Below are 14,740 nucleotides of genomic sequence, written 5' to 3'. Positions count from 1 at the left end.
GAATATTTGAATATTTGAATATTTGAATATTTTATTATTTCATTAATTTATTGCTTCATTGTTTTATATTTTTTCTGTTTTATTATTTTCATTTTTTTTTTTTTTTTTTTGTACAATTGATACATAAACATATGTTCACCATAAATACATTTTACAAAAAATTAAGACAAAAAAAAAAAAAATTATAAATAATTATATAATAAATGAATAAATATATTTAATAATATGAAACCAGAATAATTAAGGGGAGACTATATATATATTGAAAAAACATTTTTGAATTTAAAAAGAATAAAAAGAAATGAATATATATATATATATATAAAAATATACATATATATATATATATATATATATATATATATATATATTTTAATATTTGAGATATGTTTTAATATTTTACATATTTGCACACATATATTTATATACATATGTAAATATCTTTGTAGGCTTAATATGATTAGAACCCCCTTTGGATGGTTCAGTTATTATTTAGGTGTGTAGCTAATTTTTCCCACTTAGCATAGGACCATGAAGTTAAAAGGGCTTGATTTTTTTTTTTTTTATTTTTATTTTGATCATATAGATATTCATCCTCTTGATTATTTTGTTCGAAAATATTACTAGATTTAATACACAGAATATTATTTTCATTTTTATAAAATTCCACATGTCCTTTAGATATAAGTAGAGTAATTAAAAATAATTTAAAGGTTGTTTCATTATATCCATTTATAGGATCTGTATCTATAATAAAATTTATAAAGTGTACATGTTTTTGTATTTTTTCTAATTCTTTTAATTTATCTTTTAATTTCATTGATTGTTCATATGTTTCTAATTTGATTTCTGGTCCTTTTTCATATTCATAATCTTTTAATTTTTTATATGATTTGTTTAATTGTTTCGATCTATTGTAATTTTTTTTTTCTTTTAATTCTAAATTAAAAGAATTATCATCATTACTCATAAATAAATGTAAAGGTATAGTATCATAATTTAAAGAACAATATGCAAATGTATTCATACTAAAATAATTAGATATTTTTACAAAATCTAATTTATTATTATTAGTTTTATCAGAAAAATTCTCATTTAATGTTTCTAATATAAAATTTAATTTTTCTTTTAAAGATATAGTACTTAATCCTTCAGCTTTAAAATTTATAATTTTAGATACTTGTTTTCCATATTGACAACATTTTTGTAATTTTGTTATTTTGTCATCTAAATTTTTAACAATCTTTCTATCTGTTTTTATAACTTTTTTTAAAGCATTGTTTTGTTCTGGTTGAACAAGCTCATCAACGTTTAATTTATCGATCTCGTTTTGTATGTACAATTCATCAATCTTTTTCTTATGTGATCTATTTCTAGAGATTTCAGCTACCTCATCATTTGATGATCCTTTTTCATAATCTGACATTTTATCCAACAAAATTAATAAAAGCAAATCAAACTATAAACCAGGTTCATTCAAAAGTATAACACGAAAAAGAAAAAATAATAAATAAATTAATATGTATATGTATATATTATATATATATATATTAAAACCAACATTTATTATGGGATATGTTTTATCCCATATAATTATTTTTTACTTGATGAAAATGATCAACTATTAATTATGTTTTTCTTTTTTACTCATACAAATATACACTTTTTATGTATATAATTATATATACTGTATTACTATATTCAAATTTCAAGGTTTATATTAAATTATATTTTTTAAAATAATAATAAATTGGTTTCACAATAAATATAATGACAAAAAAAAAAAAAATAAATAAATAAAAAATAATAATAAAAAAAAAAAAATAAAAAAATAAAAAAATGATAAATTAAATGAATATAAATAAACGAAATATATATATTATGATCATGGTGGTGTTTTTTTGAATTATTACATATATATATGTATATATATATATATATATATATATATATATATTTAATACAGATTTTCATATACAAACTAAAAAAAAAAAAAAAAAAAAAAAAAAAAAAAAAGGTTAAAAATAATTGTAATAAAAAGATATCAATATATTGTTGTATAGTAGATTTTTTATAAATACACATTAAATACATATAAAATGGGTTACACATATATTTATATATATATATATTATATATACATAAACAGTCATATGAAAAAAAAAAAAAATAAAATAATAAATATATATATATATAAATAAATAAACAAAAAAGAAATATAAAGAATAATACGAAAATAAAAAAACATTCTATAAATCAATATTTAATATTTTTATAATAAAACTGTTAAAATATATATTTTTAATTTAATTCCTTAATTTTTTTTTTTTTTTTTTTTTTTATTTAAATTTAATTTATAAATGTTTTAATTCTTTATAAATACATATATATATATATATATATATATATTATATATATATATTAATTTGGTTAATATATAACATAATTCAACAAAATAATAAAAAAATGGTTTTGTAATAATTCACATAATTCCATTTGTTATTCTTTGAAAGTAGTCATACTGGACACTTCGAAAATTATTAATGGACGCTTCAATTAAGGCATTAATTCGTTGAATACACTAAAGAAAAAATAATAAAATAAAAATGTATTATATATTGTATATATATATATATATATATATGTTACATATCTACAATTATTACTATAAATAAATTATTTCCTTTTATTTTTACCACATCGACTGTCAGATTGGTCATAAACCTTTCTTTCAAGGATTCTATACAGAATTGTGTACCGTTTGCAAAACATGGAATTTTTAAAGCTGAAAAGGAAAATAAGAAAAATATATAACAAAATAATTATACATATAATTATATATATATATATATATATATATATATATATATATTTATATACATTTATGTAATAAAAATAATTTTTGTTTCATCTTCATATGTAATATAAAAATAACCTGGCATCATTAATTCAACGAAAAGAATAATTTCTTCTGAATGTTTTCTAGCCTCTAGAAAGCCACTAACAATAAGTCTTCTGAAATATTCATAATTATCTGATTTTTCTCCATCCATAATATCTAAATATTCTTGTGTTAATTTGAATGGGGATGTTTCAAAATTCACATTACCTGGTGAATTTGTTAACATAAAGCCATAATCTATGTGAATTAAATGACCATCTGAATCTAGGAGTAAATTTCCATTATGTCGATCCTTTACTTGGAGTAAATATGAAATTAATGAATATGCAGCATGGCTCTCAATAAAGTTCTACAAAAATAATATATACATATATATGTAAATATATATATATATTTATATATATATATATTTATTTATTTATTTATTTATTTTTTTATTTGTTACCTTTTTTGCCTCAAAAATATAATCCGAAAAGACTATATTAAAAATTGTAGAAATACTATCTGCTCCAAATTTTCTTTTTAATGAATCAACTGAACAAGTATCATTAACATACTCTATTATCCCAGAATTGGAGCCTGTTACAAGTATTTCATATGGTCTTAACCATAATGGTAATCCAGCATTTTCAAAAATAATTTTAAATTGTTTAATTAGTTGTGAAGCTAATAATTCTTGTCTTAAATCATCTCCACCTTTTATTATAACACATTTTAGATCCCACGTTTTTAATTTTCCATAAGGAGAAACTTTTCTTATTCTTTTTTTTTTTTCTTCAAACAATTCACCCCATAATAATCTTTTAATAATTTTACAATTTTTTTTTTTAAATTCTTCATTTAAATAATTTTCAGGTTTAAAATATTCACTCAGATCTAATATATTGTTTGGGAAGTTACTAATGGTATTATCTTGGTTATTATTACCACTATTATTATTATTATTATAATTATTTATATTATCATCATCGCTATTATCATCAGTGTCATCATTTTTATTTTTCCCTCTGTGATTTGTTGTTGTATAATATGGAGATAATTTTACCATATGTTCATTATAATCAATAAATTCATTATTTGAATTTTTTCTCTTCATTTCTTCAAATGTTTCATTCTTCTCTATATTTTTTTCAACTTGAATATCATCTATACCATTGCTTATAGTTTCTATCGATGTTTTTATATTATTACTTGTATTATCATATGAACTTGTATCACATTTTTCAAGATTGTTATTCAAATAACTTGGCATTGAAACAGATCTAGAATTTAATAAATAATTTTTTTTAACACAAAAAGATGATGAAGATAAATTATCATTTGCTGTTGGAACTTTTTTTTTTTTTTCATTATGATTAATATTATCATTATTATAATTTCCCTTTTGTTCTTCTTCAAAGTTTTTCTTTTCATAATTATCATCCTCCTCCTCCTCATTGTAATCGTCATTGTCATCGTCATTGTCATCGTCATTATCATCGTCATTATCATCGTCATCATTTTCGTTTTTTTCTTCTTCTACCATTTTTAGTCCTAGACATTTTTTTATAAGTGCTAAATTTTCATCCTCTTTAGACGTAAACGATATCAAATTTTCTCTTCTCAAATCGTTTACAATACAATTATATACATATATATCATCCATTTTTAAAGAATTTAAATCAAAAATATTTTTTTTCTTTCTCTCTTTTTCTTTATCCTTCAATTTTTCATTATTCGTTTGTTCTTGTTCTTTTGCATATTTTTTTTTCTTACTGTTCTTTTTTTTTTTATCTTCTAAGCTTAATCTGTTTTCATAATCGAATGTATTCAAATTCTCTTCATAATATCCATAATTTTTTGAACAACAAAAATTTCTTGACAAAATGAGGCTCTTTCTACTATATTCTTCTCTTACATTTTTTGGTTCTTTGCTTTGTACATCACTATTATAATTATTATTATTACAATTGTAATTATTATTATTATTATTGTTGTTGTTGTTGTTGTTGTTGTTGTCATTATTATTATTATTATTATTATCTTGCTGAAAAAATAAACTTTTTTTAGTATAAAAAATATTATCAGAAATGTGACTAATATCTTCATCCAAATCAGCAACTTCAAACATTAATAAATATGGTGCTCTCTTTTTGGAGAAAAATATTTTACATTCTTCATTATTAAAATGTAAAATTTGTAAATTATTATAACTTAAACGATTATTTGTATCATGATTAAATGTTGAGGAAGACATACTTTCTAATGGTATACACAAACCTGTCATGGCAAAAATATTTTCACAACAAGCCACTATACATCTTCTCATATTCATCCAGCTATTTAAAGAATATATAAATCGTCTTAACAGTTCATTGCGTAGATCAATATCTGGCTCAGCAGCTAATAAATTAGAAACCGATATAAGCAAATTAATAAAATTATTTAATAAACTAAAATAATCACATCGTCTTTGTTTCATAAAAAACTGTTGTAATTCTTCTATCATATCATAACTATAATTAAAATCAGGAAGTGAAAATTTAGAAAAGCTTAAAGGATTACCTAATTTGGAATAAGTACTAGGTAATTTTACTTTAGCCCTAGCAATAGATAACGAGCCAGAATTTATAATATAACAAGGAGGAAGTTTAGGACATGGTGTCGTATGTGCTTGTTTTAAATTCTTTCTTTTTAATATAGGTGTTTTTTTTTCTGATTGAAGATTTTGTAGATTATTTTCACGAGATATTTTATTGTCATCTAACGTAGTAACTTCTTCCTTGAGATTTTTATTTATATCTCTTTCTTCATTTTCTTCTGAAGATATATTTATGACATCTTGGTGATCTTCTCTCTTAAGCACATTACAATTATCATCATTGCTAGATTTATTAGGTAGTCCTTGAGAAAGTGTACTATCATTTGAATTTTTATGATTACGTAAAAATGATGTAGTGTCCATTTCTATTGGATTACTGACATGCAAATTTTTTAATGTATATGAATTATATGAATTGTTAAGGCATTTATTATACATTTTTATTTTGTTTAATTTTTCATTAGTTTTAATTTTTTTTAAAATAAATTTTCTTTTGAATAAAAGTGGATAAGCCAAATCAAGAAGATAAGATTGTTTATTTTCTTCAAAAGACTTACATTCATTATTTAAAGGTTTACAATTAACAACAGCCATTTCAATTTCTTGTATCATTCGTTGAGCTAAATCTTTATATTTACTAGAATTATCTTCAACAATGGAATGATATAACCATGATAATTTTAAGGCAAAATGCATTGACTTACTAGCTTTTTCTAATAAGAAACGATAAAGAGATGAAGATTCATATCTTACTAAAGATATTTGACTTAATTGAGGTAAATAAAATAATATATCTTCATATTTTCTTTGAGTATATAAAGAATTAACTAAATATTCATGTACACCAACTTCTTTTCTATCATATAAATATCTAATATGTAAATGAGTATCAAAATATTCACATCTAAATAATCTTAACAAACTACCTTCTTTTAATGTATTCTTATTATTCAATTTTAATTTATTTTTTTCTGTATCACTACTTTTGTTTTTTTCAGAATCACTATAATTATTAGTTTCATATATATTATTTTTATCTCCATCAATATGATTATTTTCTTTCATATTATTACAATTATAAATATTATTATAATAATAATTATTATAACTACTGTTCTTATTATTGTTCTTATTATTGTTCTTATTATTATTATTACTATTATTATTATTATTATTATTATTATTATTATTATTATTATTATTATCATATTTTGTCTCATTATTTATTTCATTAATTATTTTCGGTTTAGATGTAGGACATTCCTTAAAAATTTTAGAAATGCTTTCTCTTATTTGACTTTTATTATTTTCGTTAGCGTCTTCTTTATTTTGTTTTTTTATTTCTTCATTTTCTAATTTTTTTTCATACATCTCAATTATTTTAATATTCTTTTCTTCATCGTTCGTGATTAAAGTATGGTCTTTTAAATTTTCTTCAATCTCGTTATGTGATACAATATTATTATTATTAATGGAATGTTCCTTTTTTTTGGGCGATGTGCAATGTAACTTTATCATATTTTTATGATAATCATCATTATTGTACTTATGATTATTCTTAATATCATCGTTACTATTACTATCATCATCACCATCATCACCATCATCATCACCATCATCATCACCATCATCATCACCATCATCATCATCATCATCATCATCATCATCACCATCATCATCATCACCATCATCATCATCACCATCTTCCTTTTTATTAGTATGTTCATTCATATTAATATCAACACACCCATTCTTCTTATTTACCTTTTTATTATCATCCGAATTATTTTCATTCAAATTTTTATTTTCTCTATTTCTTAAACGCATATGTGTAACTTCATCTTTATATACTTGCGTATTATAACTATGTTTGTATAAATGTTTATGTATCGGTTCACCTTTTAAAAAAACCTTTCCCCCCTCATCTTTTACTCCTTCCTCTTTTAAATTTTTTTCTTCTATTATAGGATGTTGACTATTTTCAATGTCAACTTCATTCAGATTTTCTTTTGTTATGTTGTTATCTTTATCATCCTCCATTATATTATATAAATCATATTTTTTTTTTTTTTTTTACCACAGGTTAAAAAAAAAGAAGAAAAATGAAAAAAAAAAAAAAAAATGTAATGTTAATAAAAAAATACATATGTTATACATACATATAGCATAATCATGTACACATACAACAAATAGGATTATATGTATATATAAAATAATTATCACGTTCGATGAGGTTGTTTATAGGTAAAATAAAAAAATATTGTATATTATATTTAATATAATAACTACATTTTTATAATCCTTTTGATATAACTCCACAATTACTAAAAATTTACTTTAAAAAAAAAAAAAAAAAAAAAAAAAAACCTTAAATATTATTTTTCATATTATTATAATGTTTTCTTTCTATTTGATTATATATATATATATATATATATATATAATTATTATTATATAATATTTTGTTTTTTTCTGAAAAATATATGTTTCAATTTTGGATAACTCATATCATTATATATAACATAATACATAATTTTATGTTATGTTATATATTTTATTATTTTATGTTATATATATAAATATATATATATTATTATATTATATATATATATATATATATATATATATATATATATAATATAATATAATATAATATAATATAATATAATATAATATAAAAAATTTGTGTTCACTTTTTCATTTTCTTCAAAATAAAACATTTCAGAATTGTTTTTTTTATATTTAATTTTTTCACTTATTTCAAAATTTCAATTTGTTATCAATAATTTATGTCATTACTTTATCAATTTTTTTTTTTTATTTAAGATTTTTCTATTTTTTTTTTTCTTAAAAAATTTTTTTTTTTTTAATTAATGCGAATATATAAATATAAATATATATTATATATATTATATATATATATATATATATATATATATATATATATATAATAATAGATGATATTTATTTTATATATAATGGAAAAAAAAAAAAAATTATTTTGAAAAGGAAAAAAAGATTTTATTTTTACATTAAAATTTATGATGTATTTATATATATATATATATATACGTATATATATATATTTTTTTTTTTTTTTTTTTTTTTTTTTTTATTAATATTTAAAGATTTACTTTATCATTGTAAGAAGAATATAATATATATATTTTTTTAATATAAAAATTATATATATATATATATATATATATATATATATATATTTAATAATATATAAAAAAAAAGGTCATTTAATTTAATTTTTTTTTTTAGAAATTTCAAATGTATATTATTAGTAGTAAATACAAAATTGTTCAAATGAAAAAAATATATATATTTATTGATTAGATTCTTTTTTTCATTACTGTTAATAAACTGCCTTAATATTTCGTCATCTTTTTATATACACCCATATTTTATTTTACTTTCTTCTTGTTCTATATTAATGAATATATAATTTTCTACATTATAATAAATGTGTAATAATATAAAATATGGTGGTTATTATATATATATATATATATTTTATTTCTATATTTTTCTTATTTAACATGAAATCTTATAATATTATATAACAACTTGTTCATATGTTCACACCCTACTATTATTTTATAAATATATATATTATATATATATATATATATTTATTTATTTATTTATATTACTTTTTATTGTCTTCTATATTCCTGTCCGAATTTTTTCTTTTTTTTTTTAACAAATTGTATATAACCTGGTGTAATATATATTTTTTTCTTCGTTTATAAAAAAATTCAATAGAGCATTTCAATGAATCTTCTTTTTTTTTTTTTTTTTTTTTTTTTTTCGAATTATATATAAATAGAAAATAAAATGATATTATGGTTCACTTTTTTAAAATATTCAAAAGGGATATAAAAAAACATATTTGCTTTTAAATACGTATTAGTAATTTTTATGATATGTAGGTCCTTTTTCTCCTTTTTTAATATTTAATTATTTACCTCGTACCAAACAAAAAAAAAAAAAAATTTAACAACACTAAGAATAAGGTATATACACTATCTTATCTAAATAGTATATATATATATATATATATGTATGTATTTATATATTTATATATTTATTTATTTTTTATTCTTAATACATATGGCTCTTAATTTTTATATAGCAATATTGTTTTCCCCCATAAATATTAAGTTTCCCTTTTATGTTTTCCATTTTGGAACTTTTTTTTTTTTTTATTATTATATTTATTGTTGTTTGAAAAAAAAATATATTATACCTTTTGTTGAATTTATATGAATTCTGTTTGTATATATACCTGTTAACTTCTTCTGTCATCAATAATATATATATATATATATATATATATATATATATATGTATGTATTATGCTTCATCAAGTTTTATTAACTTTAAATTTTTGAATATATGATGGAGAACGAACAATTAAATTCGTTACTTTTTCCCGATAATACCGATGAAAAAGATGTTAACATTAATGTAGACATCTCAAATAAAAAGTAAAAATAAATACATCTTCATTTTAATAAATACAAATATATACATATATACATATATATATATGTGTATTTATTTACATTTTTAACTTTTTGTTTATAAACAAAGTTTCAATATATTCATATAAATCAAAATATACATATAAATATATATTTATTTATTACCTGAAGTGAGGCTTTAGAAAATTATTTAAGTTTATATACCTCACAAAATATATACGACGAACCGATGAACAATAATTCAAATACATTAAATAACATAGGTTTAAATATTGCACAGAATTATATAGACTCAGACTTTTTTAATAATATGGAGTGGAATAAATTGACAAAAAATGAGATAAATAATATAAATTCTTTACAGTAATAATTTTTTTAGTTATTGTTGTTCAGGGTTTATAATATACCAATGAAATATAAATATAAATATAAATACATATATATATATATATATATATATATATATATATGTTTGTTTTCTTTTTCTTAGAAATAGTAACATGAACGAATTATTCAATCACGAATCGTATAACAACGGAACTGTTTTTGAAGAAGATATGTATGAATATATATATATATTTTTTTTTTTTTTTATTTATATTCCTTTTAATCTTTCCACATATATATAATAAATATTTTTTATTTTTAAGAGCAAAAAATATAAATGGAATATCTGAAAATGATTATAGCGTGGAAAAAGATTTCAAGTACTATTTTTATTGTAAAAAAAAAAAAAAAAAAAAAATTGTCCATATGAATATACAAATTAAACTAGTTACATTTATATATTTTTTATATATTCCTGTTCTTCCGTTTTATGAAAACAGCATAAGACACAATGAACAATACTACCACGTTGAAGGAATAAAAAATGAGAGTAACCAAGAAATTGAAGAATTAAACAAATCAAAAATTATAAAAGAAAATGAAAATGTAAAGGTACAAGAGGATAGTCACATAATAAAAGAAATAGAGTTGAAATGTATAGACATTTCAAGGTAAAGAAATAATACACATTCATTGTTATAATAAGTAAAAATAAATAAATATAAATATATATATATATATATATATATATATATATATATATATATGTGCATATATTTCCTTTTAGTATTTCAAATGAAAATACGGAAGGAAAGGAAAACGCTTCAGTGGACATACTAATTAAGGATTCTTCAAATTTGAAATGTAAAAAAAAAAAGTACACTTATTTTATATGACAAATATATGTATATATATATATATATATATATATATATATATATATATGTAAACATTTTATGATCAGCTTTATTTTATTTTATTTTATTTTATTTATTTATTTATTTATATAGCTGAAAAAAATCGAATGATGTACAACGAATGTAATTTAACCAATGATTTTTTCGAAACAGTTAATAATATAAATACTGAAGTTTCAGAAAAATATAACAATTTAAAAGATTCTTGTAACAAGTTATTGGATGTCATAAATAAATCAGATTATGAGAAAAAGATAAATGATTTATTAAATTTCAGCCAAAGGAATTCCGAACTTGTTGATCAATTTAAACAAAAGAGTGATGAATGTATCCAACGATGTCGTAAATTTGAAACGACATCAGAAAATGTAATATAAACATGATATAAATAAATAAACAAGATATAACATATATATATATATATATATATATATATATATTGTATATATGTATTTGTTTTATTTTTTAGATAGTTGGTGAGTGTATTAACACCTTAGCACACAACAGTCTTTTATATGCCCAGTGGGTCTCTTTACATTCTTGTGACATTGATCAAGTTGATAATATTTTAAAAGATATAAAAATGTTTATTCAAATGAATCAATAAAACGTCAGAGGTTTCAAAAGTGTTTTAACATAAACATATAAATAAATAAATATATATATATATATATATATATACTTAACAAAAAAATAAAATAAACAAAATTATAAATAAATAAATATACAAGCATATACTTTTCATTTTCATTTTCATTTTCATTTTCATTTTCTTTTTCTTTTTTTTTTTTTTTTTTTTTTTTTTTTTTTTTTTTTTCATCACTATAAGTGTATATTTAAGTTAAAAAAAAAAAAAAAATGTTTTTTTTTTTTTTCAAGAAAATGAAATAATAATAATTTGCGAATTCGTAAAAACATTATAATATTACATAAAAAGTGAACCTGGATATCTTGGGAAGGTTACCACATCTCTTATATTATTTATGGATGAAAGGAACATGATCAATCTATCCATACCTATGCCAAAACCAGCATGAGGTATATTTCCATGTTTTCTAAGTTGTATATAAGGATCATATAATTTCATATTTAACTTTTTATTTTCCATTTGTTTTTTTAAATTCTTCAAATTAATTTCTCTTTCCGACCCTCCTACAACTTCTCCAACATCTGGGAAAATAATATCCATACAAGAGACAGTTTTTTCATCTTCATTTAATTTCATATAAAATGGTTTTATATGAGTTGGGTAATTGATTATAACAACAGGGGCTTTAAAATAGTTTGTGGCTAGGTATTTTTGTTCTTCAAATGAAAAATCTTTACCCCATTGGAAATCATAAAAAACATTTTCTTTTTTCAGTATATTTATTGCTTCATCATATGTTATAAGAACAAATTTTTTATTTAATATATTTTCTAGTTTATTTTTTAAATCTTTATCATGATATTCATTCAAGTAATTTACATCTTCTGATTTGTATAAGGCATAAGTAATCATTTCTTTAATATATTCTTCTGAAATGTCTATTATATCTTTCAAGTTTGAAAAAGCTAGTTCTACTTCTAACATAAGAAATTCACTTAAATGTCTAAATGTATTTGAATTCTCGGCTCTAAAGGAAGGATTTAAAGTGAATACATCTCCTATGGAACAACATAAACATTCTAAAGATAATTGACTAGATACATTTAAATAACATGCTTTTTTAAAAAAATCGTTTTCAAAACGAGTATTATATGATTCTGTATTGTTAGGTGATATACAATCATTAGATGATACATTTTTTAATAACATTTCATCAAAACCTTCCATTTTCGATATACTTTTATGACGTGATATATATTCTAGATGTTCATTTTGATAATAACATTTTTCTTTTATATTACCTGCTATTTCATTTGTTATTCCTTTTTTCATATGATCTTCTTCTCTCTGCTCATTTTTAATTTGTTGATCAAATAATGTAGTTGCATAAAATAATTTCCCAGCTCCTTCACAATCATTACTTGTTAAAATGGGTGTATTAATATATGTATAATTTTTTTTTTTTTTTAAAAAATTAAAAGTTTCAAAAATTATATCTGATTTTAATCTAAATAAGCTACTATATAATTTTGTTCTTGCTCGTAAATGTGGATAATTCCTTAAATATTGTTTTGTGTGATATTTTTTGGATATCACATAATAGTCTTCTTTATTGTGTTTGGCGCCCTTTGTTTTATTATCTTCATTTATATGGCCAGATGAGTTTTTTGTAAAAATAATATTATCATTAATATTATTACTATCATGGTAATTATTGACATGATTATTATTATTATAATTATTATTATTATTATTATTATTATTATTACTATCATTGTAATTATTGACATGACCATTACTATTAAAATTGTGATTATCTTTTTCGTTTCCACTATCATTTATTTTTTCCTTTTCCTCTACAGTGTCTTGATTCATTTGTTTAAATAATTTTATATAATGATTCTTTGAAATATCGTATACACACAATTCTACGTTTTGTTTTTTTCCTATGGATCCTTTTAACTCTCCAAAACATTCTATGGCATCATCTGTGGACGTTTTTAAAATATATTCATAGTCCGGAATTTTATCATCAATAATAACTTGTAAATTTTTATAATAGGAGCCATCATTAATATCTACAAAAACAAAATAACTTTTTCCTACTGTTCTCACTGATTTTATCCAACCACAAATTTTAAAATTTTTATGTTGTGCTTCTTTTATGTCCATTTTAAATAGGTCTTTAATTCTCGTCCTTTCAACTAAAGAAAAAAAAAAAAAAAAAAATATCATATAATAATATATATATATATATATATATATATATATATATATATATATATATATTTATTTATTTATTTATTTATTTATTTATTTATATAATATATGCATACCATTTTTTGTTGTACAGTACAGATTATATTTCCCCTGAAGCTTAGGAAGTAAGAACCTTTTCTTTATATCTATTTTATTACATAATGATATCATTTTTCTGTAGTTGTTTAAAAAAAAAAAATTATTCCTCAGCTTTCTCCTTTTAGTACCTGTTGTAAGTACAGGCCTATTTCTTATCCTTGACAAATTATAGGTACAGCTTATATTTGATATCTTATTTCTGTTCTTGTTTTTAATACATTTTGTTAATAAAAATAATAATGTAAAGAAATAGATTAATGTGATAAAATATATTCTCATCAACAATATGGTACAAAAAAGGAAAAAAAAAAAATATATAATAGTAAAATTTAAATATGTATATGTATTATATATATAAAAAAAAATATATTATATATATATATATATATATATACATTTTATATATAATTTTTAATAAATTTTCATTTTCCCCAATGAATAACAGCTTTTAACTGCTAACGTTAGGTGAATAAATTTATATTACCATGTATATATTTATTTACGCTATGTTAATTAAAATAAAATATATATATATATATATATATAGTACAAATTTTTTCTTTTTATTAA

General features: G+C 19.5%; 4 protein-coding genes across 4 annotated transcripts; 1 reads left to right on the top strand and 3 right to left on the bottom strand.

Annotated features, from left to right (window-relative positions):
- Positions 1-481: 481 nt before the first annotated feature.
- On the bottom strand, positions 482-1,426 carry PF3D7_0509900 (conserved protein, unknown function; the record flags this gene model as incomplete). Its single annotated transcript, XM_001351621.1, has 1 exon — positions 482-1,426. The coding sequence occupies one exon, from the start codon at positions 1,424-1,426 to the stop codon at positions 482-484; it is 945 nt and encodes a 314-aa protein (XP_001351657.1).
- A 1,056-nt stretch (positions 1,427-2,482) lies between these two features.
- On the bottom strand, positions 2,483-7,523 carry PF3D7_0509800 (phosphatidylinositol 4-kinase; the record flags this gene model as incomplete). The annotated part of the gene is made up of 4 exons (XM_001351620.1): positions 2,483-2,581; positions 2,697-2,785; positions 2,936-3,251; positions 3,348-7,523. 4 exons carry the CDS (start codon positions 7,521-7,523, stop codon positions 2,483-2,485), a joined length of 4,680 nt encoding a protein of 1,559 aa, XP_001351656.1.
- A 2,370-nt stretch (positions 7,524-9,893) lies between these two features.
- On the top strand, positions 9,894-11,830 carry PF3D7_0509700 (conserved Plasmodium protein, unknown function; the record flags this gene model as incomplete). The annotated part of the gene is made up of 7 exons (XM_001351619.1): positions 9,894-9,982; positions 10,151-10,342; positions 10,470-10,538; positions 10,630-10,977; positions 11,094-11,170; positions 11,317-11,591; positions 11,693-11,830. The coding sequence occupies 7 exons, from the start codon at positions 9,894-9,896 to the stop codon at positions 11,828-11,830; spliced, it is 1,188 nt and encodes a 395-aa protein (XP_001351655.1).
- Positions 11,831-12,148: 318 nt separating this feature from the next.
- On the bottom strand, positions 12,149-14,449 carry PF3D7_0509600 (asparagine--tRNA ligase; the record flags this gene model as incomplete). Its single annotated transcript, XM_001351618.1, has 2 exons — positions 12,149-14,016; positions 14,149-14,449. The coding sequence occupies 2 exons, from the start codon at positions 14,447-14,449 to the stop codon at positions 12,149-12,151; spliced, it is 2,169 nt and encodes a 722-aa protein (XP_001351654.1).
- Positions 14,450-14,740: the final 291 nt, after the last annotated feature.

The sequence above is a fragment of the Plasmodium falciparum genome (genome assembly GCF_000002765.6).
Source record: "Plasmodium falciparum 3D7 genome assembly, chromosome: 5".
NCBI lineage: Eukaryota > Apicomplexa > Aconoidasida > Haemosporida > Plasmodiidae > Plasmodium > Plasmodium falciparum.
Note: the sequence above shows the minus strand (reverse complement) of the source record. Positions and strands in the feature narration are given on the sequence as shown.